The sequence below is a fragment of the Rhincodon typus genome, chromosome 6, assembly GCF_021869965.1.
Source record: "Rhincodon typus isolate 14 chromosome 6, sRhiTyp1.1, whole genome shotgun sequence".
Classification (NCBI taxonomy): Eukaryota; Metazoa; Chordata; class Chondrichthyes; order Orectolobiformes; family Rhincodontidae; genus Rhincodon; species Rhincodon typus.
The window spans coordinates 14,217,769-14,245,057 of record NC_063337.1 but is presented as its reverse complement, the minus strand read 5'-3'; the positions used below and the strand labels follow the sequence as shown (position 1 = coordinate 14,245,057).

Here is a 27,289-nt window from a genome sequence, read left to right as displayed (position 1 = left end):
TGTTTGTTATAAACAAAAACATAACCCATAAGTGAGGTTATTGCCAAAGGGACAAACACCCTATGTTGAGTTCTGAGAAAGGGTCACCGGACCTGAAATGTTAACTCTGTTTTCTCCTTCACAGATGCTGCCATGTAATTAAGTAGAGTTATAGAGATGTACAGCTTGGAAACAGATTCTCGGTTCAACTCGTCCATGCCAAACAGATATTCTATATTAATCGAGTCCCATCTACCAGCATTTGGCTAAAGTCTTCCTATTTATATATCCATCCTGATGCTTTTTACAGGTTGTTATTGTTATTGGTGTGTGTATGGAATGCACTGGTGGAGGAGGCTGGTGCACTGGTGGAGGAGGCTATACCAGCCTCCTCCACCAGTGCATTCCATACACACACCACCCTCTGTGTGAGGAAATTGCCTGTCAGGTCCTTTTTAAAGCTTTTTCCTCACCTTAAACCTATGCCCTCTAGGTTTGGACTCCGTTACCCTGGTCCAAGCCCAGAGGCCAGGAAACCAAACTTCCAGTTGGGAGCACAAGCTCAGCAAATTCATGGAATCCCTGCAGTGTGGGGGCAGGCCATTCAGCCCATACTGACCCTCCAAATAGCATCCCACCCAGACCCCTATCCCTGCATTTCCCATGGCCAGTCCACCTAAGGGCACATATCTTTAGACGTTGGGAGGGAAGCCAGAGCAAACCATGCAGGTACCGGCCGAATGTGCAAACTCCACACAGACGGTTGCCTGAGGGTGGAATCGAACCCAAATCCCTAGCACCGTGAGGCAGTAGTGCTAAACACTGAGTCAACGTATGTGTATGATGTGTGTGTGTGAAAGAGAGATTTCTAAACCCCACCCCACCATCACCAAACCCGCTGTAAATTGCTGAAAACGGTGAATGTATAAAGTGGGCGAACGTGGGCTCCTTACAAATGTGTTAGTGACAGCACCCCCGGTGTTTTAGGGAAGCAGATTGCGAAATGGAGGAATATTAGAGTCATAGAGAACCACAGCCTTTCGCAATTGTGTCGGTCAAAAACAACTCTTCCAAATGTTGTTACATTTCAACCCGCCGGATACAGATGTTGCACACGGAGGAATGATCAGATGCAGCCAGTGAAGCTGTAAAAGCGGACACGGCAATAATAATGTCTCTGGGTGACTCGGCTTGCATTCACAATGTGTTTGATCCGTATTCACAGAGACATCTGTGCACAGTGGGGAGATGCTAACAGGCTGCAGGGGAGCGGTGTGTCAGTGTATACACACATTCCGGCAAGAAAAGGCAGCAGCTGAAACACAGGAATGGAGATGTCGGAAAATTTACAACCAGGGGCAGCCCAGAGAACAGGCCTTTCCCCAAGCTGGCGAGCATAGGCTTTCCTTCTCTCGGCGTCTCGGAACATCGTTTATCCACGATTTTACTCCGCCCTGAATTTAATGTTTTGGTTTTATAATTAACGCGCACATGGACTGAGATTGGGGCATCGTGCAGTCTCCGGAATCCCAACAAACAAGAAGGTACATTTTGATAGCGCCTGCAATGAAACTTGACGATGGCGCTTCGCGGGAGCTTTACACAGCACAGTCTAACAGACAGGGATCTGGAGGTAGTTGGCCAAAGGTTGGTCAGAGAGGTGGGATTTCAGAATCCCCTTAAAGAGTCATACTCATCTGTGCAGACTAGATATCCCAATCTGACCTAGTCCCATTTGGCCCATTTCCCCCGAAACCCTCCCTATTCACATACCCAACCAGATGCCTTCTAAATGTTGTAATTTTACCCACCTACACTACTTCCTTTGGCAGTTCATTTCCATACACATACCAGCCTCTGTGTGAAAAAGTTACCCCTCAGGTTCTTTTTAAATCTTTCCCCTCTCATCTTAAACCTATGCCCTCTAGTTTTGGACTCCCCCACCCTAGGAAAAAAACCTTGGCTATTCAGCCTGTCTATGCCCCTCATGATTTTATAAATTTCTATAAGGTCTTCCCCCAGTCTCTGACGTTCCAGGGAAAATAGCTCCAGTATATTAAGATGTGAGGTGGAGATGCCGGTGTTGGACTGGGGTGGACAAGATCGAAAGTCACAGAACACCAGGTTATAGTCCAACAGAAATAGAAGGTGCTGGAAAAGCTCAGCAGGTTTGGCAGCGTCTGTGAAGGAAAAAAAAAATCAGTTAACATTTCAGGTCCGGTGATCCTTCCTCTGAACACGTTTATTTGAAAACGCAAGCTTTTGGAGCTCAGTTCCTTCTTCAGGTATAGTGTGACACAGAACTTATAAGTAGAAAGTAACAACCCCAAAACTGACCGCTTCTTGTTGAAACTTTAATCAGTTAGGAAGGAGACTACTGACGTGTGTGTATGTTTGTCCTTGAGAGAGTGAATGTGAGGGAATGTATGGGTGTGAGAGTGTGTGTGTATATGTGTGAGAGACGGTCTGTGTAAGTGTGCGCGTGCGCGCGAAGCTAATAGCCAAGTTCCATACCCATGAAAATGGCCTCAATCGTGATCTTGGGTTCAGTTGCCAAACAGGTGACCCCACCACACTATATACTCCCACTCTCATACGAACACACACACACACTCTCACACAAACATACGCACACTTACACAGACCCTCTCTCACATACACTCTCTCTCACTTTCTCAAGCACACACACAGACATGCACACACATGAATGATTTCATCCAAAATAATTGTATAATTGCAGGTACATTCTGTTTTGCTCAAAAAAAACGTGACCCCAATTTAAAACATAGACAGATTCTAAGCAAGACCTCACACATTGTCTGACCTAAGATGTCACCTCTCATACATTGATAGTGGCAGGTTAAGTTGCTCCATTCGCAGCTCACTCTGCTCGCCAGTTCTCGTTCTTTCTTTCTTTCTTTGTTGTTGCGTTCTTTTTTTCTCCTTTCTTCTCTCTCCCTCTGTAGTAATTCTATCCCCACTCCCCACTCCTTTTAACTACCTACGTAAGGAATCACGTGGCGGGAGCTGAATGTGCGGGTTGTGTCCTGCAGCGACGGTGGAATGGGAGTTGTCTGGCGAGAGCAGGACACTGGCATCGGCATGGTGTGGGCTGGAAAGCCTGAGTGGGACTCTAGCGGAGGAATGGCGAGGGCTGGAAAACCCAGAGTGGGACTGCGGCAGTGAAAAGGAAAGTTGGACTCTCTTAAGTGTAAGTGCATTCAGCTCCCGCCACGTGATTCCCAGTCACGACCCGGCTGCTTCCCGACTCCTTACGTAGGTAGTTAAAAGGAGTGGGGAGGGGGGATAGAATTACTACAGAGGGAGAGAGAAGAAAGGAGAAAAAATCTCCCCTCCCCCTACCGCATTCCAAAACCAGTCCAGCTCGTCCCCGCCTCCCTAACCTGTTCTTCCTCCCACCTATCCCCTCCTCCCACCTCAAGCCGCACCTCCATCTCCTACCGACCAACCTCATCCCGCCCCCTTGACCTGTCCGTCCTCCCTGGACTGACCTATCCCCTTCCTAACTCCCCACCTACACTCACCTTTACTGGCTCCATCCCCGCCTCTTCGACCTGTTTGTTTCCTCTCCTCTATCCGCCTCCCACTCTCTCCCTATTTATTTCAAAACCCCCTTCCCCTCCCCCTTTTCTGATGAAGGGTCTAGGCCCGAAACGTCAGCCTCTCTGCTCCTATGATGCTGCTTGGCCTGCTGTGTTCATCCAGCCCTGCACCTTGTTGTCTCTCTTAAGTTATCTTTTTTTCTCTCATCCTATTCTAAGTTAATGAGAATGGCACCATGTATCTACGATGAAGGTGCACACTTTTCACTGTAATTTTTACATTGAATACACGTGACAATAAATGATTCAATGATAAAGCCTTTAATTATGTCGGGACAATGTCTTGAAAGGAATCTGGATTTTGCATTTCAATCAGTGGTCTTCTTCCTGACTGATTAAAGATTCAACAAGAGGTAGTCAGTTTTGGGGTTGTTACCTTTCTGCTTATAAATTCTGTGTCTTATACCCCCTCTCTCACACTGCACCTGAGGAAGGAGCTGAGCTCCAAAAGCTTGCGTTTTCAAATAAACCTGTTGGACTATAACCTGGTGTCGTGTGATTTTTGACCTTAAGATGTGAGAGTGGAGGGTAGTTTAAACATGAAAGGAGCCGGGGAAGGGGCTCAATGGAGTGGGGGAGGAGGCTGTGTTAAAATCAACTAAAACTTACAACTCTTAAGTGGCCAATTCACTCATTCGGAGTCCCTCTTGCATCACTCGTATTTGTCCAGAAGACTCCTTGGTCTTCCCTAGCACAGGCTTCCCTAGGAACATGGGATTAAAGGCAGCTGTTAAGGGATATTGAAAGTAAAGGCACAGCCCTTAAAAAAGGCAGTTTGCTTGCGGTGGATGAGACAGCCAAGAACTAAGACCAAGTCAAGCAGAAGGGTGAAGGACATGAGCAGCACAGCACAGAGGCAGAAGAGACACGTCTACCTGATCTCATACTTTCAGCCACCAGCTCAGACTGAAGGCAGGGTAGCATAGAGGGAGGATTGACACAAATTGCCTGCACCAAGGCAGGGAGAAAGGATTTACATACGGTGCTGGCCGAAATGGATGGTCAGCAGTCAGGAGCTGAGATCTCAGTCCAAACCCCTTGCTCTGGTGGAGAGAGACACAAATAATTCTGTGCATGACTATGAGGAGTATCCTCCATACAATCTAAGTGACAGACTGATTGCCTCAAACTCAGCAAATGAAGAGGCCATCATGACTTTGAGGATTTGCATATGTGAAGTAATAATGATAATAATAGCTGTTCAGTGGGAATGAAGTTTAACAAGCAGAATGTATTTGAATTGCCCGTAATGAGCTTTGCTTGTAAATACTTAACTGGCTATATGGGTGATTACTGGTGATGATTAGTAGTTTAAAAAAAGGAAAAAAAAGTCTGTTATTTTGGTGGTGGGAAAGTCGCTCAGTTGTGTGTGATAGCACTTCCGGGTATAAGGAAAAAAAGCAGAATTTGTGTATGCAGGGAGATAGCAACTCTGAGAAAAACCTGGCTTCAGGGCAAGGCTGGAGAAGCCTTGGAGAGGATGGGAAATTTTAGCAAGAGGAAAATGTTGGTGATGCTAGAGATCTGATGTTAAATCATAAAGTGTGCGAGAAATTCAGCATCTTGGAGAAAGGAGAAAGTTTAAAGTTTTGAATCCAACATGCCTCCTCTTCACAACCCTATAGGAAAGATATTGTTAAAGTTGAAAGAGTGTGGAAAAGATTTACAAGAATGTTTTTGGGTCTGGAGGGCTTGAGCTACAGGGAGAGGCTGAATAGGCTGGGTCTATTTTCCCTGAAGCATTGGAGGCTGAGGGGTGACCTTATGGAGGTTTATAAAATCATGAGGGGCATGGACGGAGTGAATAGCCAAGGTCTTTTCCCCAGGGTAGGGGAGTGCAAAATTAGAGGACATAGGTTTAATGTGAGAGGGAATGATTTAAAAGGGACCTAAGGGACACATTTTCACGTAGAGGGTGGTGCATGTATGGAATGAGCTGCCACAGGAGGTGGTGGAGGCTGGCACAATTACAACATTTAAAAGGCATCTGGATGAGTACACAAATAGGAAGGATTTAGGGGGATATGGACCAAATGCTGGCAAATGGGACTAGATTAATTTAGGATATCTGGTTGGCATAGAGACGTTGGACCGAAGGATCTGTTTCCATGCTGTACAACTCCATGGTTTTATGAGTCTATGAGTGGGGTAGAAAGGTGATATATTTATGCTGTAGAAAAGTGGGGGAAACAAGTGGAACAGAAGGGAAAAGTCAGGGAAAGGTTAGAAGACAAAGGAGATTAGAGATCACAGGTGTCACGACAAAAGGCAAAGGGAATCATAATGGTTATGGAGAGATAGATCCAAAGTACATGATATTATAAGGTGTTAATAGTAGAATATTGGTCAACTCTGCTGAAAGGAAACCCATACAAACAAGATACTAGAGAAATGGGGAGTTAAATGGAAGACAGAGCTCACAGTGTGCAGTTCCTGAATTTAACATGAGTCCAGAAGACTGTAAAAGACTTTAAATCGGAAAATGAGGTGCTGTTCCTCTAGTTTGCAACTGGGCTTCACTGGAGCGCTGCAGCAGGCCTAGGACAGAAATGTGAGCACGAGAGTAGCATGGTACATTAACATGGCAAGTGACCAGAACGTCAGAGTCATGTGAGAAAAGTACGTTTTGAAAAGACAAGCAATTGGAATTTATGCAAAAGTTTTGGGCTGCTATGAGGAAGTTTTTCTTCTCACATTGCTTAGCATATGTACGCTTCCACATAGGCAAAACCCTGGAGACATCAAAGAAACAACTGGCGATTACAATGCATGGATGCAGAGTGTTCTGCATGGATGAATTAGAAAGGTCAGAATGGCCTTTCACATCTATAATGAGCTTGAACTTGGCTTAGTTTTCTCAAGGTAATGTTTTCTATCCATGTTGTGACTGCACTAGGTCTTAAAGGAAGGAGGAAGGATTATAAAACTGGAAAAACTAGTTCCAGATATAACATAGTTTGGAGTTGGAGGAACACAGCAGGTCAGGCAGCATCAGAGGAGCGGAAAGTTGATATTTCAGGTCGGGACCCTTCTTCAGAAATGTGGCGTGGGGGTGGTATTTGTGAAAGGAGCTCAGAAATAAATAGAGAGGGGTGGGGGTGGGGAAGATAGGTGGGATGGTAACACAGTGTGGAGCTGGAGGAACACAGCAGGCCAGGCAGCATCAGAGGAGGAGGAAAGTTGATGTTTCAGGTCGGGACCCTTCAATTCTTACTATCTCTGAGTAGGTGGGATGGTGATAGGTGGGTGCAGATGGGGAGTGGTGGGGATTGGTCAGTGAGGTGGGAGGAGCAGATAGGTAGGAGAGAAGATGGACAGGTTGTGTCAGGTCAAGGAGATGGTGATGGGAGGGAAGGTTGGTCATAGATGTGGCTGGGGGTGGGGAGATTTTGAAACTGCTAAAAATCAACATTCAGGCCATTGGGCCATTAGACCATTTAGGCTGTAGGCTCCTGAGGTGGAATATGAGGTGTTGCTCCTCCAGTTTCTGGGTGGTGTCATTGTGACACTGGAGGAGGCCCAGGATGGACATGTCGTCCAGGGAGTGGGAGAGGGAGTTGAAGTCGTTCGCAACTGGAAGGTGTTGTTTGTCACGAACAGAGCGCAGGTGCTCTACAAAACGGTCTCTGAGCCTCCGCTTGGTCTCACCAACATAGAGGAGGTCACGTCAGGAGCAGCGGATGTGATAGACCACATTGACGGATGTGTAGGTGAACTTCTGTCTGAAGTGGAAGGTTTGTTTGGTTCCTTGGATGGAGGTTGGGGGGAGGCGTAGGGGCAGGTGTAGCACTTCCTGCAGTTACAAGGAAAGGTGCCAGGGGTGATGGGGTTAGTGGGGAGTGTGGAGCGGACGAGGGAGTCGTGGAGAGAGCAGTCCCTACAAAAGGCAGATACGGGTGGGGAGTGAAATATCTCTGTGGTTGCGGGGTTAGATTGTAGGTGGCGGAAGTGGTGGAGAATGATACGTTGGATACGGAGGTTAGTGGGGTGATGTGTGAAGACAAGGGGGATTCTGTGTTTGTTTTTCTTGGGGGGAGGGGATGTGAGGGCAGAGGTGCGGGAAACACAAGAGATGCAGTTCAGGGCATTTTCGATCACCAGAGGGGGGATATTACGGTCCTTGAAATAAGAGGACATCTGGGATGTTCACCAGTGGACCGCCCCATCTTGGGAGCAGAAGCAGTGGAGGCAGAGGAAATGGGAGTAGGGAACGCATTCTTGCAGGAAGGTGGGTGAGAGGAGGTGTAGTCTAGGTAGCTGTGGGAGTCAGTGGGCTTGAAATAGATGTTGGTTTTGAGGCAGTCACCAGGGATGGAGACAGAGAGGTCCAGGAAGGAGAGAGAGGTATCAGAGATGGTCCAGGTGAATTTGAGGTTGGGGTGAAAGGCGTTAGTAAAGTTGATGACCTGTTCAAGTTCCTCGTGGGAGCATGAGGCAGTGCTAATGCAGTCATCCATGTAGCGGAGGAAGAGGTGGGGGATAGTGCCAATGTAGCAGCGGAAGACGGACTGTTCCACGTATCCTATGAAGAGGCAGGCATAGCTTGGACCCATGCGGGTTCCCATGGCCACCCCCTTAGTCTGTAGGAAGTGGGAGTTCCATACTAGTTCCATATGGTTTATTTTGTTTTTTGCTGGTGTTCTGTACTTTACTGCAATCACTGTGATAGTGGAATGCACAGCCCTGTAGACCACTGTAGGAACAACAACATATGTAACATGCAAATATTTAGAATTTGCAATTGCAACTCTGCTAATTTGTGACAGTGGAATTTCCTCAAATGTTGACAAAAATCTATTCAGGACAACAACGTGAATTTGCGTATGTTGATAGACTGACTGCTGACTCATCCCCTAGTTGGAAAAACTGAAAACGCTTGATGTGACTGTACACCCCTCACAACTCATTGTCACTTGTACAAGGTAATTTTTAGGACATTGAAATGAGCTGTTTCCTCACTGTCCCCTATGTTGCTTCATTATTGTAAGATTGTTCATGTTATATACCATTATACTCATTCCAGAAACCACCAATTTCTTTCCAATTAAGATTTAAAGTTCAGAATGTAGGCCTTTCTGTGTGTTATGAGGAGACAGGTGGGATTGTCAATAGCAAGCATTCATGGCATTAAATTGTAAAGAAGGAGAAAATCAATGGCTCTCACACAAATCTCTAAGATCTCAGAGTAAGCACTATCTAAATAAAGGTACAATGGCCCTCTTAGCTAATATTCCTGACACAAGAATTCGATGGAAGAAGGCGTTCCTGACTGGAGGGCAGAAGAGAAGGCAGAAAGAACATTCCAGAAGGTTTATCCTGGCTGTAATTTCGAGAGATTAAGCTTTAATTTTTTACAATTAATTTGGTTTATATAAGTGGGACTTGTTATCTTTGGGAGCAGCGTATCATTAGAACTTTGTTTTATTCAGGAATAGTTAGTAGTTAAGGGGAATTGTTCAGTTTGTTAGTAGTTCTGTTAATTTGTTAACTGTTAGAGTTAAATAGATAAATTGTTATTTGTTGATTATAAAGTGAGTATCAGGGATTTCTTTCATTTAACCACTCCTGGTTTTCCATTATAATCACCATTAGTATAGAGCCAGTCTTCTTCTCACTCACTTTTTGTACTGAGAAGGTCTTACAGGTTTAGAAATTATGTTTACTGAGCTGTGAGCTCAGACCAGAGTTGTATGCGGGAAACCCAAAATTAAGGGGGTTTTAAGTTTTTCTCCCTTCCTGCAGTCAGCCTGCTGGAGTCAAAAAGTCATAGAGTCATAGAGCACAGAAACAGACCCTTTGGTCCAACTCGTCCGTGCTGAACAGACATCCCAATCTGACCTAGTCCCATTTGCTAGCATTTGGCCCATATCCTACTAAACCCTTCCTATTCAAGTACCGATCCAGATGCTTTTAAATGTTGTAATTATACCAGCCTCCACCACCTCCTTTGGCAGCTCATTCCATACACGCGCCACCCTCTGTGTGAAAACGTTGCCCCTCGGGTCCCTTTTAAATCTTTCCCATTATCTTTGAGCCATTTCCAATGGTTGGTGCCCCTCCTGCAGTTACCCTGTAAAAAGGGTTTTATATAAGCTGGTGAAAAATGAATCATAGTTCTTTCTAGCTAAAGTTCTAATGAAAGAGCTCTCTTTGACGAAAACATTTTCCTTCAAGCCATGGCTCAACATGTACAAAGTCCCACCCAGAGATTGTACTGCACAGAAGCCAGATATAGACTGGCTGCCTGTCAAGCAAGAAAGACAAATCTTTGAAAGGACTAGAGGAGCAGTTTGATCTGGGGTGGTGGGAGGAAAACAGACAGGCTTGGGGGATAGTTGAGTAGGCAAAACACTTCTGTGGTCACAAGTGGTAGAAGATATTGTAGGATTGGAAATCGGACAGATTGATGGGAGATGTTGGGGTGTAGCTTCCTGTACCTATTAGCCTGCAAGCAGTGCTGTAAAAACATTTACTTAATGGATCCATCCTGTCTCATGTCCTTTGATCTTCTGGGATTTCCAAGGGCAGGGAACCCCAGACAGCATTCGTTAAAATTGGAAAGCATGTTAAAATGGAGCCATGCAGCCTCCTTAAAGGTATTCCACTTCCTGACAGTGGATTGGCCACTTGCCTCCATCCTGTTTCCATTAAACCAGAAGTGTTGGGTGCAAGCTGAATTGGATTTGGGTTTGAAATGTTAACTTTGCACTTGACTCAAACCTATTCATTATTGGGGAGTTAAAATTACTACTCAAATTACAAAGTGTGATAGCTTGATTTGCATAATTCTGCTGTTGAATCATTATGACCTCATTACATTACATCTTATGTTTTCAGTTTGACCCACTGCAGATGGGGACACTTGAGTGAAATCTCTGACTGGACAATGCATTGCACCCAGCCTAGCGAACAAGTCAATGACCAAGGTACTTGCTAACTCTGCTTCTTTAAAATGGGCTAGACTGTGTCATTACTGGGTGGTACTGTAGGTTTCAGGGTGTACAGGTGTCTTTTAGTTGGGTTTAAATCCAGTTCTTCCTGCTTTTGGGTTTGAATGTCCTGTTCAAACTAAATTTGCTGAGTCGCTTTTAACGAACATGGACCCAGAGCAAAGGAAAAACGCTGTCCCCAGTCTGGGATTCAGCTTCATTCAGAGGCCACAGCATATGTGGAAAGTACAGGAGAGTGAATGTATTTTGGGTATGATAGTCCCGAGGCACATTGTTCAGCAAGATAGTGGGAACTTTACTCTGCATCCGTGTTTGGAGTTTCTGACAATGTATGCTGGAATTTTGAATGATTATGTTTCTGTTCGCCGCCTTCCCCCATGCGTTTTCCTTTCACTTGATGAGTGCAAAGATTTCCCACAGTCCGAAATGAACTAGGCATTAAATGGACATAAAGATCTGTAACAGGTTGAGAAGTAAAGCCACTCTCTCTCCTGTGTCATCCACCAGGGTATCTGAGGGTGGTGTTACAGAGGGGGGAGGCAGTGATCTGGTGGTAATGTCGCTGGACTAAGTAATCTATAGACACGGACTAAGTAATCTATAGACACAGACTAATATTCTGAGGACATAGGTTCAAATCCTACCATGGCAGATTGTGAAACTTGAACTCATTGAAAAAAGTTCTGGAATTAAAAGCTAGTGTAATGGTGACCATGTAACTATTGTCTATCTTTGTCTGGCTCACCAATGTCCTTTAGGGAAGGAGATCTGCTGTCCTTACATGGTCTGACTCCAGACCCACAGCAATGTGGTTGATACTTAATTTCCCTCAGAAATAGTTTAAAACGGTAATCAGTTGAAGGGCATCTTGGGATCGTCAGTAGTTGCTGGCCTTGCCAGTGATGCCCATATCCTATAGAAGAATAGGGCGGCACGGTGGCTCAGTGGTTAGCACGGCTGCCTCACAGCGCCAGAGACCTGGGTTCGATTCCAGCCTCGGACGACTGTCTGTGTGGATTTTGCATGTTGTCTGCGTGGGTTACCTCCAGTTTCCTCCCACAGTCCAAAGATCTGCAGGTTAGGTGAATTGGCCATGCTAAATTGCCCGTAGTGTTCAGGGATGTGTAGATTAGGTGGGTTAGAGGGGAATGGGTCTGGGTGGGATGCTCTGAGAGTCGGTGTGGACTTGTTGGGCCGAATGGCCTGTTTCCACACTGTAGGGATTCAATGATCAATGAAGAATAAGGAACTATTCTTGCATGGTGATCAGACTCTGATATGGCATCTAGATCCCTACCGATGATACAGCTGATTTTGTGAACTGCCAGGTTAGGGACTACTGCCCATGTGATCTGTACTTTGGAACAAAACTGATGCTTCAGTCTCAGAGGTAAGAACATCATGTATAACTGGTGTCTCCTTTACAACATTCTGTAGAAAATGGCAGATTCGAGGAGAAAGCAACAAATATCATTTTCAAGTGTTCTTCAGAACCGGTTTGCCCACTGGATGTCAGACTTACCAGAAAAGCTATGGGATAAGTCACTCTGCAATTTGGCGATTCCAGGTAATGATGAGTGGTTGATCCCAATGTTGTCTTTTGTGGTCAACAAGAATAGGATAGAACAGGAACAGGCCATTCAGCCCATCGAACCTGTTCAGACATTCAACATAATCATGGCTGACTAAACACTTTCTTTTACCCACCTCATTCTAAAACTCTGTTTGCCACCGGTAATCAGAAATCGATCCATCGCTACCTAAAATATTACTCAAAGACTGAACTTGCACAGGCCTCTGTGTAGAGAATTCCAAAGGTCTGTAGCCCTCTGAGTGAAAAACAGTTCTCCTCAGCTCAGACCCTAAGTTGCATTCCCTTTATTTTTTAAATTGTTTTCCCTAACAAGGCAAAGTTCTAGTCAACATCTTACCTGCATCTGCCCTCTCTATTCCTTTAAGTATTTTGTTGGTTTCAGTAAAATCACCTTACTGAAACTCTTACTTGAAACTCTCAAGAATACAGAACTAGTTTGCCCAAGCTCACTTCAGAGAACAGTCCTGCCACGCTGGGAACAAGTTGCATTCCCTCCATAGCAATAATATCTTTCCTGAGATAAGAATGAGAATATAGGAGGCGTGCTTAGTAAGTTTGCCATTGACACCAAAATTGATGGTATAGTGAACAATGAAGAAGGTTATCTCAGATTACAAAGACACCTTGAACAATTGAGTCAATGGCCTGAAGAGTGGCAAATGGAGTTTAATTTGGATAAATGTCGGGTATTGCATTTTGGTAAAACAAACGAGGACAGAACTTATACAATTAATGGTAAGGCCCTGGGTAGTGTTGTAGAACAGAAAGACCTAGAGCTTCAGGTACATAAGTCTTTGAAATTTGTGCCACAGGTAGACAGGGTGTTTAAGAAGGGGTTTAGCACACTTGCCTTCATTGCTCAGACTTTTGAGTATAGAAGTTGGGATGTCATGTTGAGGTTGCACAGCATGATGATGAGGCCTCTTCTGGAGTACTGTGTGCAGTTCTGGTTGCCCTGCTATAGGAAGGATATTATTAAATTGGAGACAGTTCAGAAAAGGTTTACCAGGATGTCAGAGATAACAAGGTGTAGAGCTGGATGAACACAGCAGGCCAAGCAGCAGCAGAGGAGCAGGAAAGCTGACGTTTCGGGCCTAGACCCTTCTTCAGAAAAAATCCCCTTACCAGGATGTCGCCAGGACTGGAGGGTTTGAGTTTTTAAAAAATGGCTGGATAGACTGGGATCTTTTCCACTGGAGCATAGGAGGTTGAAGGGTGACCTTATAGAGGTTTATAAAATCATGAGAGGCATAGACAAAGCGAATACCAAGGGTCTTTTCCCGAGTGTAGGGAGTTAAAAACTAGGGGACATATTTTTAAGGTGAGAGGAGAAAGTTTTTAGAAGGAAATGAGGGGCAACCTTTTTACAGAGAGTGGTTCATGTGTGGAATGAAGTGCCAGAGGGAGGGGTGGATGCTGGTACAGTTCAAACATTTAAAAGACATTTGGATAAGTACATGAATAGGAAATGTTTAGAGGGATATGGGCCAAATGCAGGCCAGTGGAACTAGTTTGATTTGAGAATATGATCGGCGTGCACTAGTTGGACTGAAAGGTCTGTTTCTATGTTGTAAGACTCTTTGACTCTATGATTCAAAACTGCATGCAGTACTATATGTGTGGTCTGTTCCTACACAATTGGAGCAAGACTTCACTGCTCCTGTACTCAAATCCTCCTGTGATAAAGACTAACATTCCATCAGCCTTCGTAATAGCTTGCTGCACCTGCATGTTAACCTTCAGTGACTTATTGATATGGACACCTCGGTCCCTTTGTGCATTTGTATTTTCCAATCTCTTACTATTTAAGACATACTGTGTACAACTGTTTCTCATACTAAAGTGAATCACGTCACATCTTTCTACATTATATTTAATCTGCCATGTTCTTGCCCATTCACTAAGCCTGTTCAAATCATCTTGAAGACATTTTACATCCTTCTCACAACACACTTAGCTTTGTTTCATCTGCAGATTTGGAAATATCACATTTTGTCCCCAAATCCATAACATTGCTATATATTGTAAACAGCTGAGGTCTGAGTATCAATCTTCGTCGTACTTCACTGGTCACAGCTTGACAAGACAAGAATGAACCATTTGTTCTTACTTTGTTTTCTGTCTGTTACCCAATCATTAATCCATGTCAGTACATTACCTGCTATCCCATCCACTTTTCTAACAATGCTCCTGCGGGCTTATTGAAAATCTAAGTATTCTAGGTTCAGTGCCTCTCCTTTGTCAATATTATTTGTAACATGTTCAAAAAACTCCAACAAGTTAATCAAACATTCTTTTCCTTCGCAAACCCATACCTAATGTAAGGTATTTAAGTGAAATTGGTGCCTTTAGTTTTATTAGACACTGGAGGAAGGCAAGGAATGTTTTATACAACTCTTGTCAGTGATTGTATCCCCATGTTTGGTTACAGAAAAGGGTGTCAGTGTTTGTATGTAATGTGAAGGGAGATAGTGAACTTAGGGAATGTCTGCAAAAGTATAGGATACTCCCTTTTCTTAACTGATTTCTTTCCCTCTCCTCTGGCATTGATGCTTATCGATTCATAATTGCTGAAAGATATCAATTGTGCTGAATGAAACAATTTTCCATTTCAGGGTTCAGAGGCTGAGGATCAAACATGGCCATATTGTAACAAAGTTTCTTCTTCTCATTAAATCCTAATTGATGCAGCTTTAACCATCCCCCTTATCCCAATAGCAGATCTTTTTCCCCATAGTAACATAGGGTAACAAGTTTACACTTGGAATTAAGGTGCTGGATTTAATGGTACAAATGTTGGGGGGTGCCCAGAAACTGAACTGTTTAGCAGAAATGTAAAGCTGGTTACAATTTAAATGCTGTAGGAGATTTAGTTCCAGCCCAGTTTTTAGCTCTTGTTGCAATAGCCTTCAACACGATTTCTATTTATTCTCAAGCAGCTATGGCCTGTTCCTGTATTTATTGTCTGTTCCCAGATATTCCCAGGGTGGCACGGTGGCTCAGTGGTTAGCCCTGCTGCCTCACAATGCCAGAAACCCAGATCTGATTCCGCTCTCGGGTGACTGTCTGTGTGGAGTTTGCACATTCTCCCAGTGTCTGCGTGAGTTTCTTCCGGGTGCTCCGGTTTGCTCCCACAGTCCAAAGGTGTGCAGGTTGGGTAAAATGGCCATGCTAAATTGCCCATAGTGTTCAGGGATGTGTAGATTAGGTGGGTGGTTGGAATGCTCGGAGGGTCGGTGTGGACTTGTTGGGCCGAAGGGCCTGTTTCCACACTGTAGGGATTCTATGATGACAATGAACATGTACAGCCTTAAGGTTGATTTGTGTTTCTATATTGTGTGTGTGAAGAAGGGAAGACAGTTGTAGTTTCATTTTTAAGTTCTGAGAATGGTGATGGGTTGCCTGGAAATGTATTTATGTGCATTAGATGAGGCTTTAAAAAAGTCTTTAGGAATACTTCTATGCTTCAAAAAACAACAAATAGAAGAGAGGAAAAAAATGGACTGCTGCTTAGCAACAAGGTGTCCTTTGACACAAGGAGAGACATAGACAGAGGGAAGTTATTTTAGAAAGGCAAAGGCGTCCAGAAGGATCCAAAAGGCATCCAAATTCTATGGTAACTGAAGTAAAATGTATGATCTATCAAGCCATATTTCACTCTATGATCTGATTTGACCATCAGCTGGGATCACAACAGTAATATGAATGATTTTGTGTCAAATCATTCGAGAATCAAGAGAGTCCAGTGTTCAAATCCCACTTTAGTAATAATACTCAAGCAGAACACTGCAGTTCTAAAGGTCCATCAGTTTCCTTAGGTGTTCAGTGGAAGGCCTGTCTGCCCACATATGTACACTTAAAATGTCACGTAGCTATATTTGAAAAAGGAACTAGTGTGGAGGACGTGAAAGAAGTAGTTTGGGTTGAGAGTTCCAAAGAGCTTGGAGTACTGATCGAAAGTGAAAGGCTGTGACTGGGGCACACAGCTGATGGAGAACCATTCAGATCAGGTGTAGTGAGGAATCCTGGTGGATGTTATCCATTGCTTTGTATTTATCGTGTATAAAATATAAATATTGTAAGCAGGAGTGTGGTTGATTCACTTGAAGTAATCGTACAAAGTTTTAACAGTGGACCTGCTTTTGTCCCTTCTAGGAAGCCATGACTCGATGACCTATTGTTTAGATTTAAACTCTCCAATCAAACCTTCAGATAAGATTTTAAACTATTTGGATCATGTAATTCCCTGTATCATTCGACCAGAGATATATAAATGGTGTAGGACACAGGTAAACTACAACTTTGCAAACTGCTTTATCAGTCCACTTTGCACCCTGATTTAGTGTTTTTGCTCTTCTGCTTATATTTCTCGTCAAGGCCTGCTGCAGTGCCCCAACAAAACTCAAAGCAAACATGAGGAACAGCTGCTTATTTTCTACTTGAGCACTTTTACAGCCTTCAGAACTGAACTCAGAGTTCAACAACTTCAGCACTTGAACACTGTCTTCCACCCCATGCACGCGCATTCAAACACAGACACACAACACACACACTCAAAAACAGACATACACAGACACACACACAGTCACACAGTATCTTGATTGCATGGGTTTGCTCTGAGCAAAGTCAATCTATTTTCCACCACTCACATCTATTATGAGCACACATTTTGCATCCATATCTCTCCTCTACTTCGATTAACTCTCCACTCGTCGTTTGCTTTGGACATTCTTACAGCTGTTCCACTTACCACTCTTCCCTTTTGTTAGCAGCATAAAACTATCATTCTCCAGCCATTTTCAGTTCTGATGAAGGGTCATACAGGATTTGAAATGTCAACTTTGTTTCTCTCTCCATAGATGCTGCCAGGCCTGCTGAGTTTTTCTAGCACTTTCTGTTATTTCAGCTGTTTGGCATCCACAGTATTTTGCTTTTGTATAAGCATTCTGGAGACCATAAGACCATAAGATGTGGGAGCAGAATTAGGCCATTTGGACCAGTGAGTCTGCTCTGCCATTCGATAATGGCTGATATGTTTCTCAACCCCTTTCCCCTGCCTTCTTCTTGTAACCCTTGATCCCCTTACTAATCAAGAACCTATCTATCTCTGTCTTAAATACACTCAATGACTTGACCTCCTGTGACAATGAGTTCCACAAATTAATCACCATCTGGCTGAAGAAATTCCTTCTCATCTCAGTTCCGAACCATCGTTCCTTCACTCTAAGGGTGTGCCCTCGGTTCCTAGTCTCTCCTACTAGTGGTAACATCTTCTCCATACCACTCTGTGCAGGCCTCCCAGTATTCTGTAAGTTTTAGTGAGATTCCCCCTTCAACCTTCTAAACTCCATTGAGTACAGATCCAGAATCCTCAAGTGCTCCTCGCATGACGAGACTTTTATCATTCTTGTAAACCTCCTCTGGATCCCTACCAACACCAGCACGTCTTTCTTTAGATACAGGGCCCAAAATTGCTCACAACATTTCAAACACAGTTCTGACCAGAGCATTATACAGCCTCAGCAGTACATCTCTGCTCTATATTCTGCTTTCTTGAAATGAATGCTAACATTGCATTTGCCTCCCTGACTGCCAACTGAACCTTAAGGGTATCCTGAATTAGGACTCCTAAGTCCTTTTGCGCTTCAGGTTTCTTCATTTAGAAATTAGTCTATGCTTCTATTCTTCCTACCAAAATCCATAACCTCACAATTTCCCACATTGTATTCCACCTACCAATTCTTTACCCACCTTAAGATCCCTAATCAGGTCTGCCTCATTACAAATCACCAGATCCAGAATTGCCTGTTCCCTAGTGGGGTCTACCACAAGCTGCTCCAAAAAACTCATCTCATAGACATGCCACAAATCCCTTTTCTTGAGATCCGCTACCAACCTGATTTTCTATGGCCACCTGTATATTGAAAGCCCCCATGATTATTGCAATATTATCTTAACGTGCCTTTTCTACCTCCCGATTTATTTTTTGCCCCATTTCCTGACAACCGTTAGGAGACCTGTACATAACTTTCAACTGTGTCCTTTTTCCTTTGCAGTTCCTCAACACTACCCAAACAGATTCTACACCTTCTGACTCTATATCACTTCTTGCTATAATTTTAATTTCATTTCTTACTAACAAAGTAACCCTGCCCCCTCTGCCCATCTACCTGTCCTGTCGATAGATCACGTATTCTTGGATGTTTAGTTCCCTGCTCTGATCCCCTTGCAGCCAGTTGCTTGATACCCACGACATTGTAAACCCCAATTTCAATCTGCGCTACAAGCTCATTTACCTTGTTTTGTATACTGTGTGCATTAAGTACAATACCCTCAGTCCTGTGCTGACTGTTTCCATTCTCATAGTTGTCCTTTTATCTGCGGTGTCTGAAATTAGATTCCTGAGCCTTTCCATACTCTCTGTTGTATTACTTGTTCTGGAAACTTTAGTAACTTCTGCTTAGCACTACCTCCTTAACATTTTCCATAAGTCTCCATACAACTGAACCTAATCGCCTCCCTTTACTATTTGGTTTAAAACCCCATCCACTGCCCTAGTTATGTGATTCACCAGGACTCTCTTTCTAGCATTAATCAGGTGAAGCCCAACCTATCAGAATAGCTCCCACTTTCCCCAGAGATAAAGGATAAAGTCAGGATAGATGTAAATCAAAGTTTCCTATAATATTGTTTCATACTGTGCATTCGCTGCAATGGGTGACAAGTGCCAGTGTGACCTTTTTATCTCATTCTCAACATGTTTCATCCTGTGGCGTCAGTCAATACTAGTTTAACTTAAAATTAATGTCAGTTTGTGCCCAAATCAAGTTTGCCCCAACCTATGTCGTATAGGGCTTCATTCCACTCATCTGGACTAGATTCCAATGCAGTTTCTGGTTCATCCAGCTCTACACCTTGTTATCTCAGTTTCTGGAGGTGTTTGGCCACTGTACAACCTTGTTTACTAAAAATCACAGTTGTGATACAAACCAGTCCCATGTAGACAGTATAGTTGTGAATTACTATTTTAGACTTTCACATGTACACACATTCTTAATGCAACATTTCACATCAAAGATCAATATCTGGTGTCATTACACTTGGGGGGTCTAGACTGAGTTCCAAAGGTACAGTTAGAGTGTGAAGATAATTGAACCAGGCTGCACTAACATCGTTTATCATTCTAGTAAACGTCTGCTGCACTGTCCAAAATCTTGATATCCTTCTTTGATTGCAGTACCAAGAATAAGACACAGTGATATAGCTGAGGCCTTACCTTTGATTACTAAGGTCACCTGAATTCCAAGTTGTTACATTTCACGCATAAGTGAGTCTGTATTGTTTGCGGTGTATTCAAATACAAGAAAGCTCCTGTTTATGCTTTTTCAATTAGTAGGAGGCACAATAGCAGGTAATCTGCTGTGATGTCTTTGTGCATGTGCTAGGTCTCATGTTTGTAATGTTGTATCTGTAAACTTTTTGTACCTCTGAATTTGTCATCCCAACTTTGTGATGTTATCTATAGGTCAGTCTGTCAGATTCTTTATACAATTTTTATTTGCTCCCTCTCCTGGCTCTCTTATCATATCAAGGGTTGGTATAAAGTCAAGCACAGGAGTATCCTAGTTCATCACTTGTACATCGGTAAATCATGTGCATACACTCTTCATGTTGAACTAATTGTTAATATACAGTGGTTTGATTTGAGCACCCCAACTCAGTGCCTCACAGCACCAGGGACCCTGGTTCGATTCCACCCTCAGGTGACTGTCTGTGTGGAGTTTGCACATTCTCCCTGTGTCTGCGTGGGTTTGCTCCGGTTTCCTCCCACAGTCCAAAGATGTGCAGGCTAGGTGGATTGGCCATGCTAAATTGCCCGTAGTGTTCAGGGATGTGTAGATTAGGTGGGTTATGTGGGATGGGCCTGGGTGGGATGCTCTAACGGTCGGTGTGGACTTGTTGGGCCGAAGGGCCTGTTTCCACATTTTAGGGATTCTATGATCTTCTATGATCTATGAAAATGCTCTTCTGGTTTTATGTGATGTGATGCTAAGCTATATAAACCACAAAATCCTTTGAGAAATTAGTTTATCGTAGCAGTTGGAGTGCTAAAGATTATGTTCACCTCCCTGAGATAGGGAGAAGAAAATAAGCAGACTTGTTTCACTCTTATTGGGTATCTAGCCAGACCTGTTAGATTATGCTCCGGTTCCCTCCCACAGTCCAAAGATGTGCAGGTTGGGTGGATTGGCCATGCTAAATTGCCCATAGTGTCCAGGGGTGTGTAGGATAGGTGGATTAGCCTTGGGAAATGCAGGGTCACAGGGATAGGGTAGGGGATAGATCTGGGAACGATGGTCTTCGTAGGGTTGGTGTGGACTCGATGGGCCAAATAGCCCTGATTCCACACTGTAGGGATTTTATGATTATTCGGTTTGTCTCTTCTTCAATTCTGTTTTGGGAGATGGTATAGTATCTGGCAAAGGCTATAGAGGGGTTTCCAGTCCTGGGCTGCAGAAAGAGGGATCTGTCCAGAGTTACTGACTGCTGTTGATGTGAGAAGTAGCTTATGAGCAATAGGAATATCTGGGATAGAAATTGTGCTTCAAGTACACTACCTCATACCTGTCTACTCATCTTTTCACCATTCCCTACCTTCCTTTCTCCATTTCTTGTTTCCTTTAGCTGTAATGACTCACTGCATTTCCTCATCTGCCTCTGAAACAGCGTTCTGTTACATTCCTGTAAGCTATACATTAAGTACATGTTTAAAGTAAAAGGTACTTCTACGGTATATGTATGAAGCCTTTTACAATGCTTTATGGCTAAGGAAGTACATATTGTTGTCATCGCTATAATGTAGCAACATATCTAAGGTTTTAATTTTATGTTTCGTAGTGAAAAAGGAGCAATAACCAAAATCCTGTTCTTCATACAATAGGAATCCAGTATAAGTGAACAACTGGAAGCAGGTATTCGGTTCTTTGACTTAAGGATCGCTCATAAACCAAATGATACTTCAGATCATTTATACTTTGTACATGGGATCTTTACAACTGTAACTGTTCTGGTAAGTCTGGCTAAAAAGTGAAGTATTATCAGGAAATCTGATTTGAAATATAAATGGTTTGTTGGATTATATGCTGCCACTTGATGTTTGCAGTTTGTCTTTATTTCTTCTCAGTTATATTGGAAACAATGATTCAAAGTGCTCATAATGCAGAACACCATCATGTTAAGGGGAGTGGGAGGATAAGTCAGCATTTAGGTTAAATGGATCTTAACTGTGATAATTGCATTCCTCTTTTCAGTGTAATAGACATTTTGAAAAATTTGTATTTTAAAGGAGACTTTGAAGGAATTTGGACTTTGGCTGGAAGCTCATCCTAAGGAAGTGGTAATATTGGCCTGCAGGTCCTTTGATGGGATGAATGAGCAACAACATCAGGGGTTAATTCAGGAAATAAAGAACGTATTTGAGTCCAAAATGTATCCAAAAACCTCTGCTGTAAGTAAAATTGAACAACAATAGATAAGATGAGTTGCAGGTGCCTTTTCCCTAGGGTGGGGGATTTCAAGACTCGGAGCATATTTTTAGGGTGAGAGGAGAATGATTTTAAAAAAGACATGAGACGCAATTTTGTTTTTTTACACAGAGTGGTTTGTGTGTGCAATGAACTTCCACAGGAAGTGGTGGATGTGGTTACAGTCACAATGTTCTAAAGACATATAGATAAGTGCATGAATAGGAAAGGTTTGGAGGGATATGGGCCAAGCGTGGGCAAGTGGGACTAGTTTAGTTTGAGATTATGGTCGGCATGGACTGGTTGGATTGAAGGGACTGTTTCTGTGCTGTATGACTCTATGAAGCTATAACTTCTATAACTAGCAAAACCATAATTAAAAAAGACCATATACATTAATTTTACAAAACTGTGATGTAAAGAAAATATGGGAAAGGGATATGGGAAGATTTATACACACCAACTAAGACCAAATATGCATCAAGGCAGGTGTATTCCAGATACGGACTTAAATCGTGTTGCCTGGAAATCAGTTAAGTTTCTGGATCGATTAGTAGATGCATCTCTAATGCACATGTTTTTTTTTACAGGAACTGGCAACACTAAGAAGGCTTTGGGAGTTGGGTTGCCAAGTCATCATCTCCTATGATGACAATATTGCAAAACAATATCCAGAACTTTGGCCTGGAATCCCTTATTGGTGGGCAGACACATATGATCCTAAATTGCTCGTCCAGTATCTAGAAAACCAGAAACAGGCTGGACGACCAGGTGCGGAAAATATGATCCTTTTAATAAACATAAAGTGTTCCAAATGTGGTCACCTCAGTGCATGTTTATGAAATTGACCATGTGACTAGAAATGGTTTTCAGAAATCTTGCCCATTAGTTGAAAAGAAGGGAACCTTTATAAATTTCTGGTTAGGCCACAACTGAAGTATCGTATCCAGCTCTGGTCACCACATTTTAGGAAGATGTGAGAATTCTGGAAAGTGTGCAGAGTAGATTAATCACAATGCCAGGGATGGGGGATTTTACCTACCATGTTGAGAAGCTAGGCTTGCTCCCCTTGGAGCATAAGGGATTGAGGGTAAATTTGATAGAAGTGTACAAGAGAATAACAGGTTTGCAATAAGGTGGACAAAGAAAAACTGTTCCCATTTTGAGAGCAAGGAACAGTGGTTTAATGTTTTAGGCAACAGATGAAAGGGGCCGTGAGAAAGGATATTTTAATGCAGCAAGTGGTAATGACTTGGAACTGGCTGCTTATGAGTGGTGTAAGTAGAGATGGTCAATGATTTCATAACGAAATTGAAACAAAAGGGCTCCTGAAATTTGCAAGATTACGGTGGCAGAATGGGGAGATGGGACTGACTGGATTGCTCAATGGAGAGCTGGCATGGACTTGATGTTCTTTTCATTTGTTCGTGGGATGTAGCCGTTGCTGGCCAGCATTTATTGCCCATCCCTAACTGCCCAGATAAGAGTCAACCACATTGCTGCAGATCTGGAGTTCACAGGTAGGCCAGAAGAATGGTAGACTTCTTTGTTAAAGGGCATTAGTGAACCAGATGGGTTTTTACAACAATTGGCAATGATTACATGATTACTATTAGACTAGCTTTTTTATTTCAGATATTGTTGAATTCAAATTTCACTATTTACCATTGGTAGGGTTCACACCCAGGCCTCCAGCAGCTTTGCTAGTCCACTGCCATTACTACAACACCACTACCTCCCCACTGAATGGCCTCCTTTGGTGCCATAAATAACTGCATGAATACCTGAGATGTTTGGTTTATCAATCTCTCCCAAAGCAGAATGTGTGACTGATGGGATGAAATTCTCAGCCACCAACCAGCCTTGCTCGCTGCATCAGCAAAACAAATTATGAGGGCTGACATTCATAGACCTCTGGAAATTCCAGGCATGCTGTCCAAGATTTCCTACGATGGAGCGATATAGCCTAGAAAAGCACTGGGTTTGATTCCTAGTGTGTGCTGATCTCAAGCAAAGCAGCATTTATCTAATTGAAAATGTAGAAAATTTCTGACAGGGTTTCATCAGAACCAGAAAAACACATTCCAACCCAAGTGCATTGAGGGGGAGTGGGCTAGGTAGGAAGAACACAAGGGAAGGTCTATGGTCAGCTGGGATACAGGAAAGATTAAATGACAAAAAGATAACTTTGCGAGGCTTCGACAACGAAAGAAATAAAATGGAATAATCATCAGTTGCATCTGATAAACAAAAAGGGAGCAGTGTTTATGATCTGAAATGTTAAACTTAGTATTGAATCTGCATGGCTGCAAAGTGCTCAGTTGGAAGGTGAGACACTGTTCCTTAAAAAAAAAATATTGAGCTACAGTGGAACTGTTTAGGAAGCTGAGGATGGAGAGGTGAGAATGGGAGATTTAATGTGTCAAGCACCCAAAACATCAAGGTGATGCTTAATAAGGGTCAGTGTGTTATAATATTTGCTACAAGGAGAATATCTTGTAATATCTTCAAAGTTATATTTTGTTGAATACTTTGTCTTTTTTTTAACATATAGATGGATTTTTCGTTGCTGGTATAAACCTGACGGAAGATTGGTGGTACATCCTTACTCATCTTCACAGCTCTTTGAAGAGACTGACTTTTCCTAACTATTCATATTTGAGTGACTGGATTAAGAAGCAGGTTGCAGGACCAGGAGAGCACTGTTTTAATATAATTGCTGGAGATTTCATAGGAGCTGGCTACCTAGTACCTGCTGTACTTTGTCTCAACAACATATTGATTTAAAAATTGGCAAATTTTACTGAAAAAAAAACTGGAAGGTATTTTTGTAAGAGACCGTAAGATGTCACCTTGGCTTGGTGAACTCTGTGCTGGGAATTCAGGTGTTTTGCATTGCTTGGCTGTATCAACCTGTAGCCAAGTAATGGCTCAAGGTGAGAGCTGCCAGCTAATCAGGTGGTGGCACTGCTGGGACTACTGACAACCGGCTCACCCACCCTCCCCTCCAGAAAGATGGGCTTACCTTCAAAGCTGACAAACCCTGGTGAAGGACATTGGAAATGGGGCCAGATTTGTGAGAGTGGGGGAACTGTTTTTGCTGGTGTGGGCTTCCTTTGGGAAAAAAGTTAGAATTATAGAATCCCTATAGTGTGGAAGCAGGCCATTTGGTCCATCAAGTTCACACTGACCCTCTGAAAGCATCCTACCCAACCCTAACCCCATCCCCATAACTTATCCCTGTAAGCCTGCACATTTTTGGGCTGTGGGAGGAAATTGGAACACCAGGAGGAAAACACGCAGACACGGGGAGATTGTGCAAACTCCACTCAGTCACCCAAGGATGGAATTACCTGAACCAGAGGCACTCACTCACCCCAGCCTGGCAGTTAAGGCCTCCAAGATGATTGGTTCTGTAACTCTCTACCAAATTCTCAATGGCTGCTGGAGAAGGAACATATGTAGGCGTTAATCGGCCAATGAAGTGGCTTTAACCATGGGAGGGCAGGTCACCCTGACACCTCTCCACTGTGGGTAAAGTAAGCCACTGACATGATGCCCTACTTTACGCCCAGTCTCCCACTCCCTTCAACCTATCCAACGAAGTGCAAATTTCCAGCCTAAATCTGTAATTTGCAGTTAAACTTCAATTCCAGGAATTAAACTTCATAACCTAGGACTGGGCAAGTGCTATATTGTTGGATTTTCTGTATGGTGGATGAGATGTTTATTATGGCCAATTTAAGCTTATTCAGATACACCTAAAAAATCCCATGGCACTGCCCTGGCATGTCCAGAGGCTTCCTGGCCATCATCAGTCTCCTCAAGTCATAGAATCATGCAGGCCAGTAGGAGGCCATTTGGTTCCATTGTGTCTGCATTTGCTTTGTGAAAGAGCTATCCAATCAATTACTCCAAAGAAGATTCTTTAGCCACAAAGCATTAACTCTGTTTCTCTCTATCTCTCTCCACAATTGCTGCCAGACCTGACATTTTCTATTTTCCAATTAATGCCATCCCTACTCTTTCCCCATAATCCTGCAATTTCTTTTTCATTTTATAGATTATATCCAATTCTCTTTTGAAGGTTACTGTTGAAACTGATTCTACCATTCTTGATGACAGTGCATTCCGGATTGTCATAACTCATTGCAGAAAGAAAATTCTCCATTTTCATCATAAAAACAGCTGAAATGGTGATTGCTGCATTTCAGACTTTACTACATGCAGAAAGATTACATTCCATTGGATGAAAACTTAAATAATAGGCAGCCCATGTTTTGATTTAGGGGTTTAAAAACCAATGATTGGCTGGAGGTTAGTCCTGTTGTTATCCCAATACAACAAAATGCATGACTGCTACACCAATATTGTGGTTATTTCCTTTGCCTCTACAGATGCTGCCAGACCTGCTGAGCTTTTCCAGCAATTTTTGTTTTTGTTTCTGATTTACAGTATCTGCAGTTCTTTCGGTTTTTAGTTAAACATTAAATATTAGCTTTCAAGTATCATGAGTCTTCATCAGAACTGGAGCTTTTTATAATGCTTGTAAAAGGCAACTTCCTCTCCTTCTTTTATCTACAAATGAACAATGTACTGATCAACAGAAAGAATAAAAACAGATGCAGCATTCGCCAACCAGTCATTATTATCTCTCTTCCAGAGATTCATGAGTTCTCAACATGTGGTAAGGCTCAGAAAGAAATATACTTGCCAGGGAAATATATTTGAGATTGTTAAATATTATATTATTGCACAATAGTCTTTTGAAACATAAAACGCATGAAATATCTCCTGTCCATGTTAAGGTACACAGGAGATCAGTGTTTTCCCTCCATTATACTGAACACAATGAATGAAATTTTTTTAATCTGATGTTTGTGCAAATATCAGCAGCCCCACAGTATGTGATATTCTTCACATATCAGCATAGCCAGTTACTGATGAGAGATTAACTGACTGTGAGGTCATTGAGTCATACAGCAGAGAAACAGACCCTTCAGTCCAAGCCAAACATAATCCAAAACTAAGCAGTCCCACCTGCCTGCTCCTAGCCATTATCGCTCCAAACCTCTTCTATTCACGTACTTATCCAAATGTCTTTTAAATGTTGTAACTGTACCCATATCCACCTGTTCCTTAGAAAGTTCGTTCCATACGCGAACAACCCTCTTGTGTAAAAAATGTGCCTCGTGTCTTTTTTAAAATCTCTCTCCTCTCACCTTCAAAATGTACCCCCTAGTCTTGAAATTCCCCGTCTTAGGCAAAAGACAACTACCATCAACTCTATCTACACCTCTGATTATTTTATGAACGTCTAACAGGTCACCTCTCAACCTCCAACGTGCCAGTGGAAAAGAGTCCCAGCCTTCCTTTATAACTCAAAACTTCCATACCTGGCAACATCCTGGTAAATCTCTTCTGAACCCTCTCCAGCTTAATAATATCCATCCTGTAACTGGGCGACCAGAACTGGACACAGTATTCTAGAAGAGGCCTCACCAAAGTCCTGTACAACCTCAACATGACTTCCCAACTCCTATACTCAAAGGACTGAGAAATGAAGGCAAGCATGCCAAATGCCTTTTTAACCATCCTGTCTATATGTGGCACAAACTT

At 42.9% G+C, this 27,289-nt stretch overlaps 1 protein-coding gene and 1 long non-coding RNA gene across 3 annotated transcripts in view; one reads left to right on the top strand and one right to left on the bottom strand.

Annotated features, from left to right (window-relative positions):
- The window catches only part of LOC125483265, a 37,623-nt gene extending 34,689 nt beyond the window's left edge, over positions 1–2,934 (bottom strand). The window contains exon 1 of the long non-coding RNA XR_007262212.1: positions 2,825–2,934. This is a non-coding gene — a long non-coding RNA (uncharacterized LOC125483265). The remainder of the gene's footprint in view (positions 1–2,824) is intronic.
- On the top strand, positions 1,069–26,841 carry si:dkey-66a8.7 (PI-PLC X domain-containing protein 1). 2 transcript variants are annotated; one of them, XM_048597569.1, is made up of 8 exons: positions 1,069–1,523; positions 10,440–10,528; positions 11,990–12,119; positions 16,302–16,435; positions 21,088–21,216; positions 21,493–21,654; positions 22,261–22,441; positions 24,225–26,841. In XM_048597569.1, the coding sequence occupies exons 2-8, from the start codon at positions 10,520–10,522 to the stop codon at positions 24,455–24,457; spliced, it is 978 nt and encodes a 325-aa protein (XP_048453526.1). In that variant the 5' UTR covers positions 1,069–1,523; positions 10,440–10,519; the 3' UTR covers positions 24,458–26,841. The 2 variants fall into 2 exon arrangements, with proteins under 2 accessions (XP_048453526.1, XP_020372829.1); XM_020517240.2 differs by lacking the exon at positions 1,069–1,523 and adding an exon at positions 3,018–3,190.
- Positions 26,842–27,289: the final 448 nt, after the last annotated feature.

Coding starts and splice junctions, on each gene's coding strand:
- si:dkey-66a8.7 (XM_048597569.1), top strand. Junction 12,120..16,301: donor CTGCAATTTGGCGATTCCAG/GTAATGATGAGT, acceptor TGTCCCTTCTAG/GAAGCCATGACTCGATGACC. Junction 21,655..22,260: donor TGTATCCAAAAACCTCTGCT/GTAAGTAAAATT, acceptor TTTTTTTTACAG/GAACTGGCAACACTAAGAAG.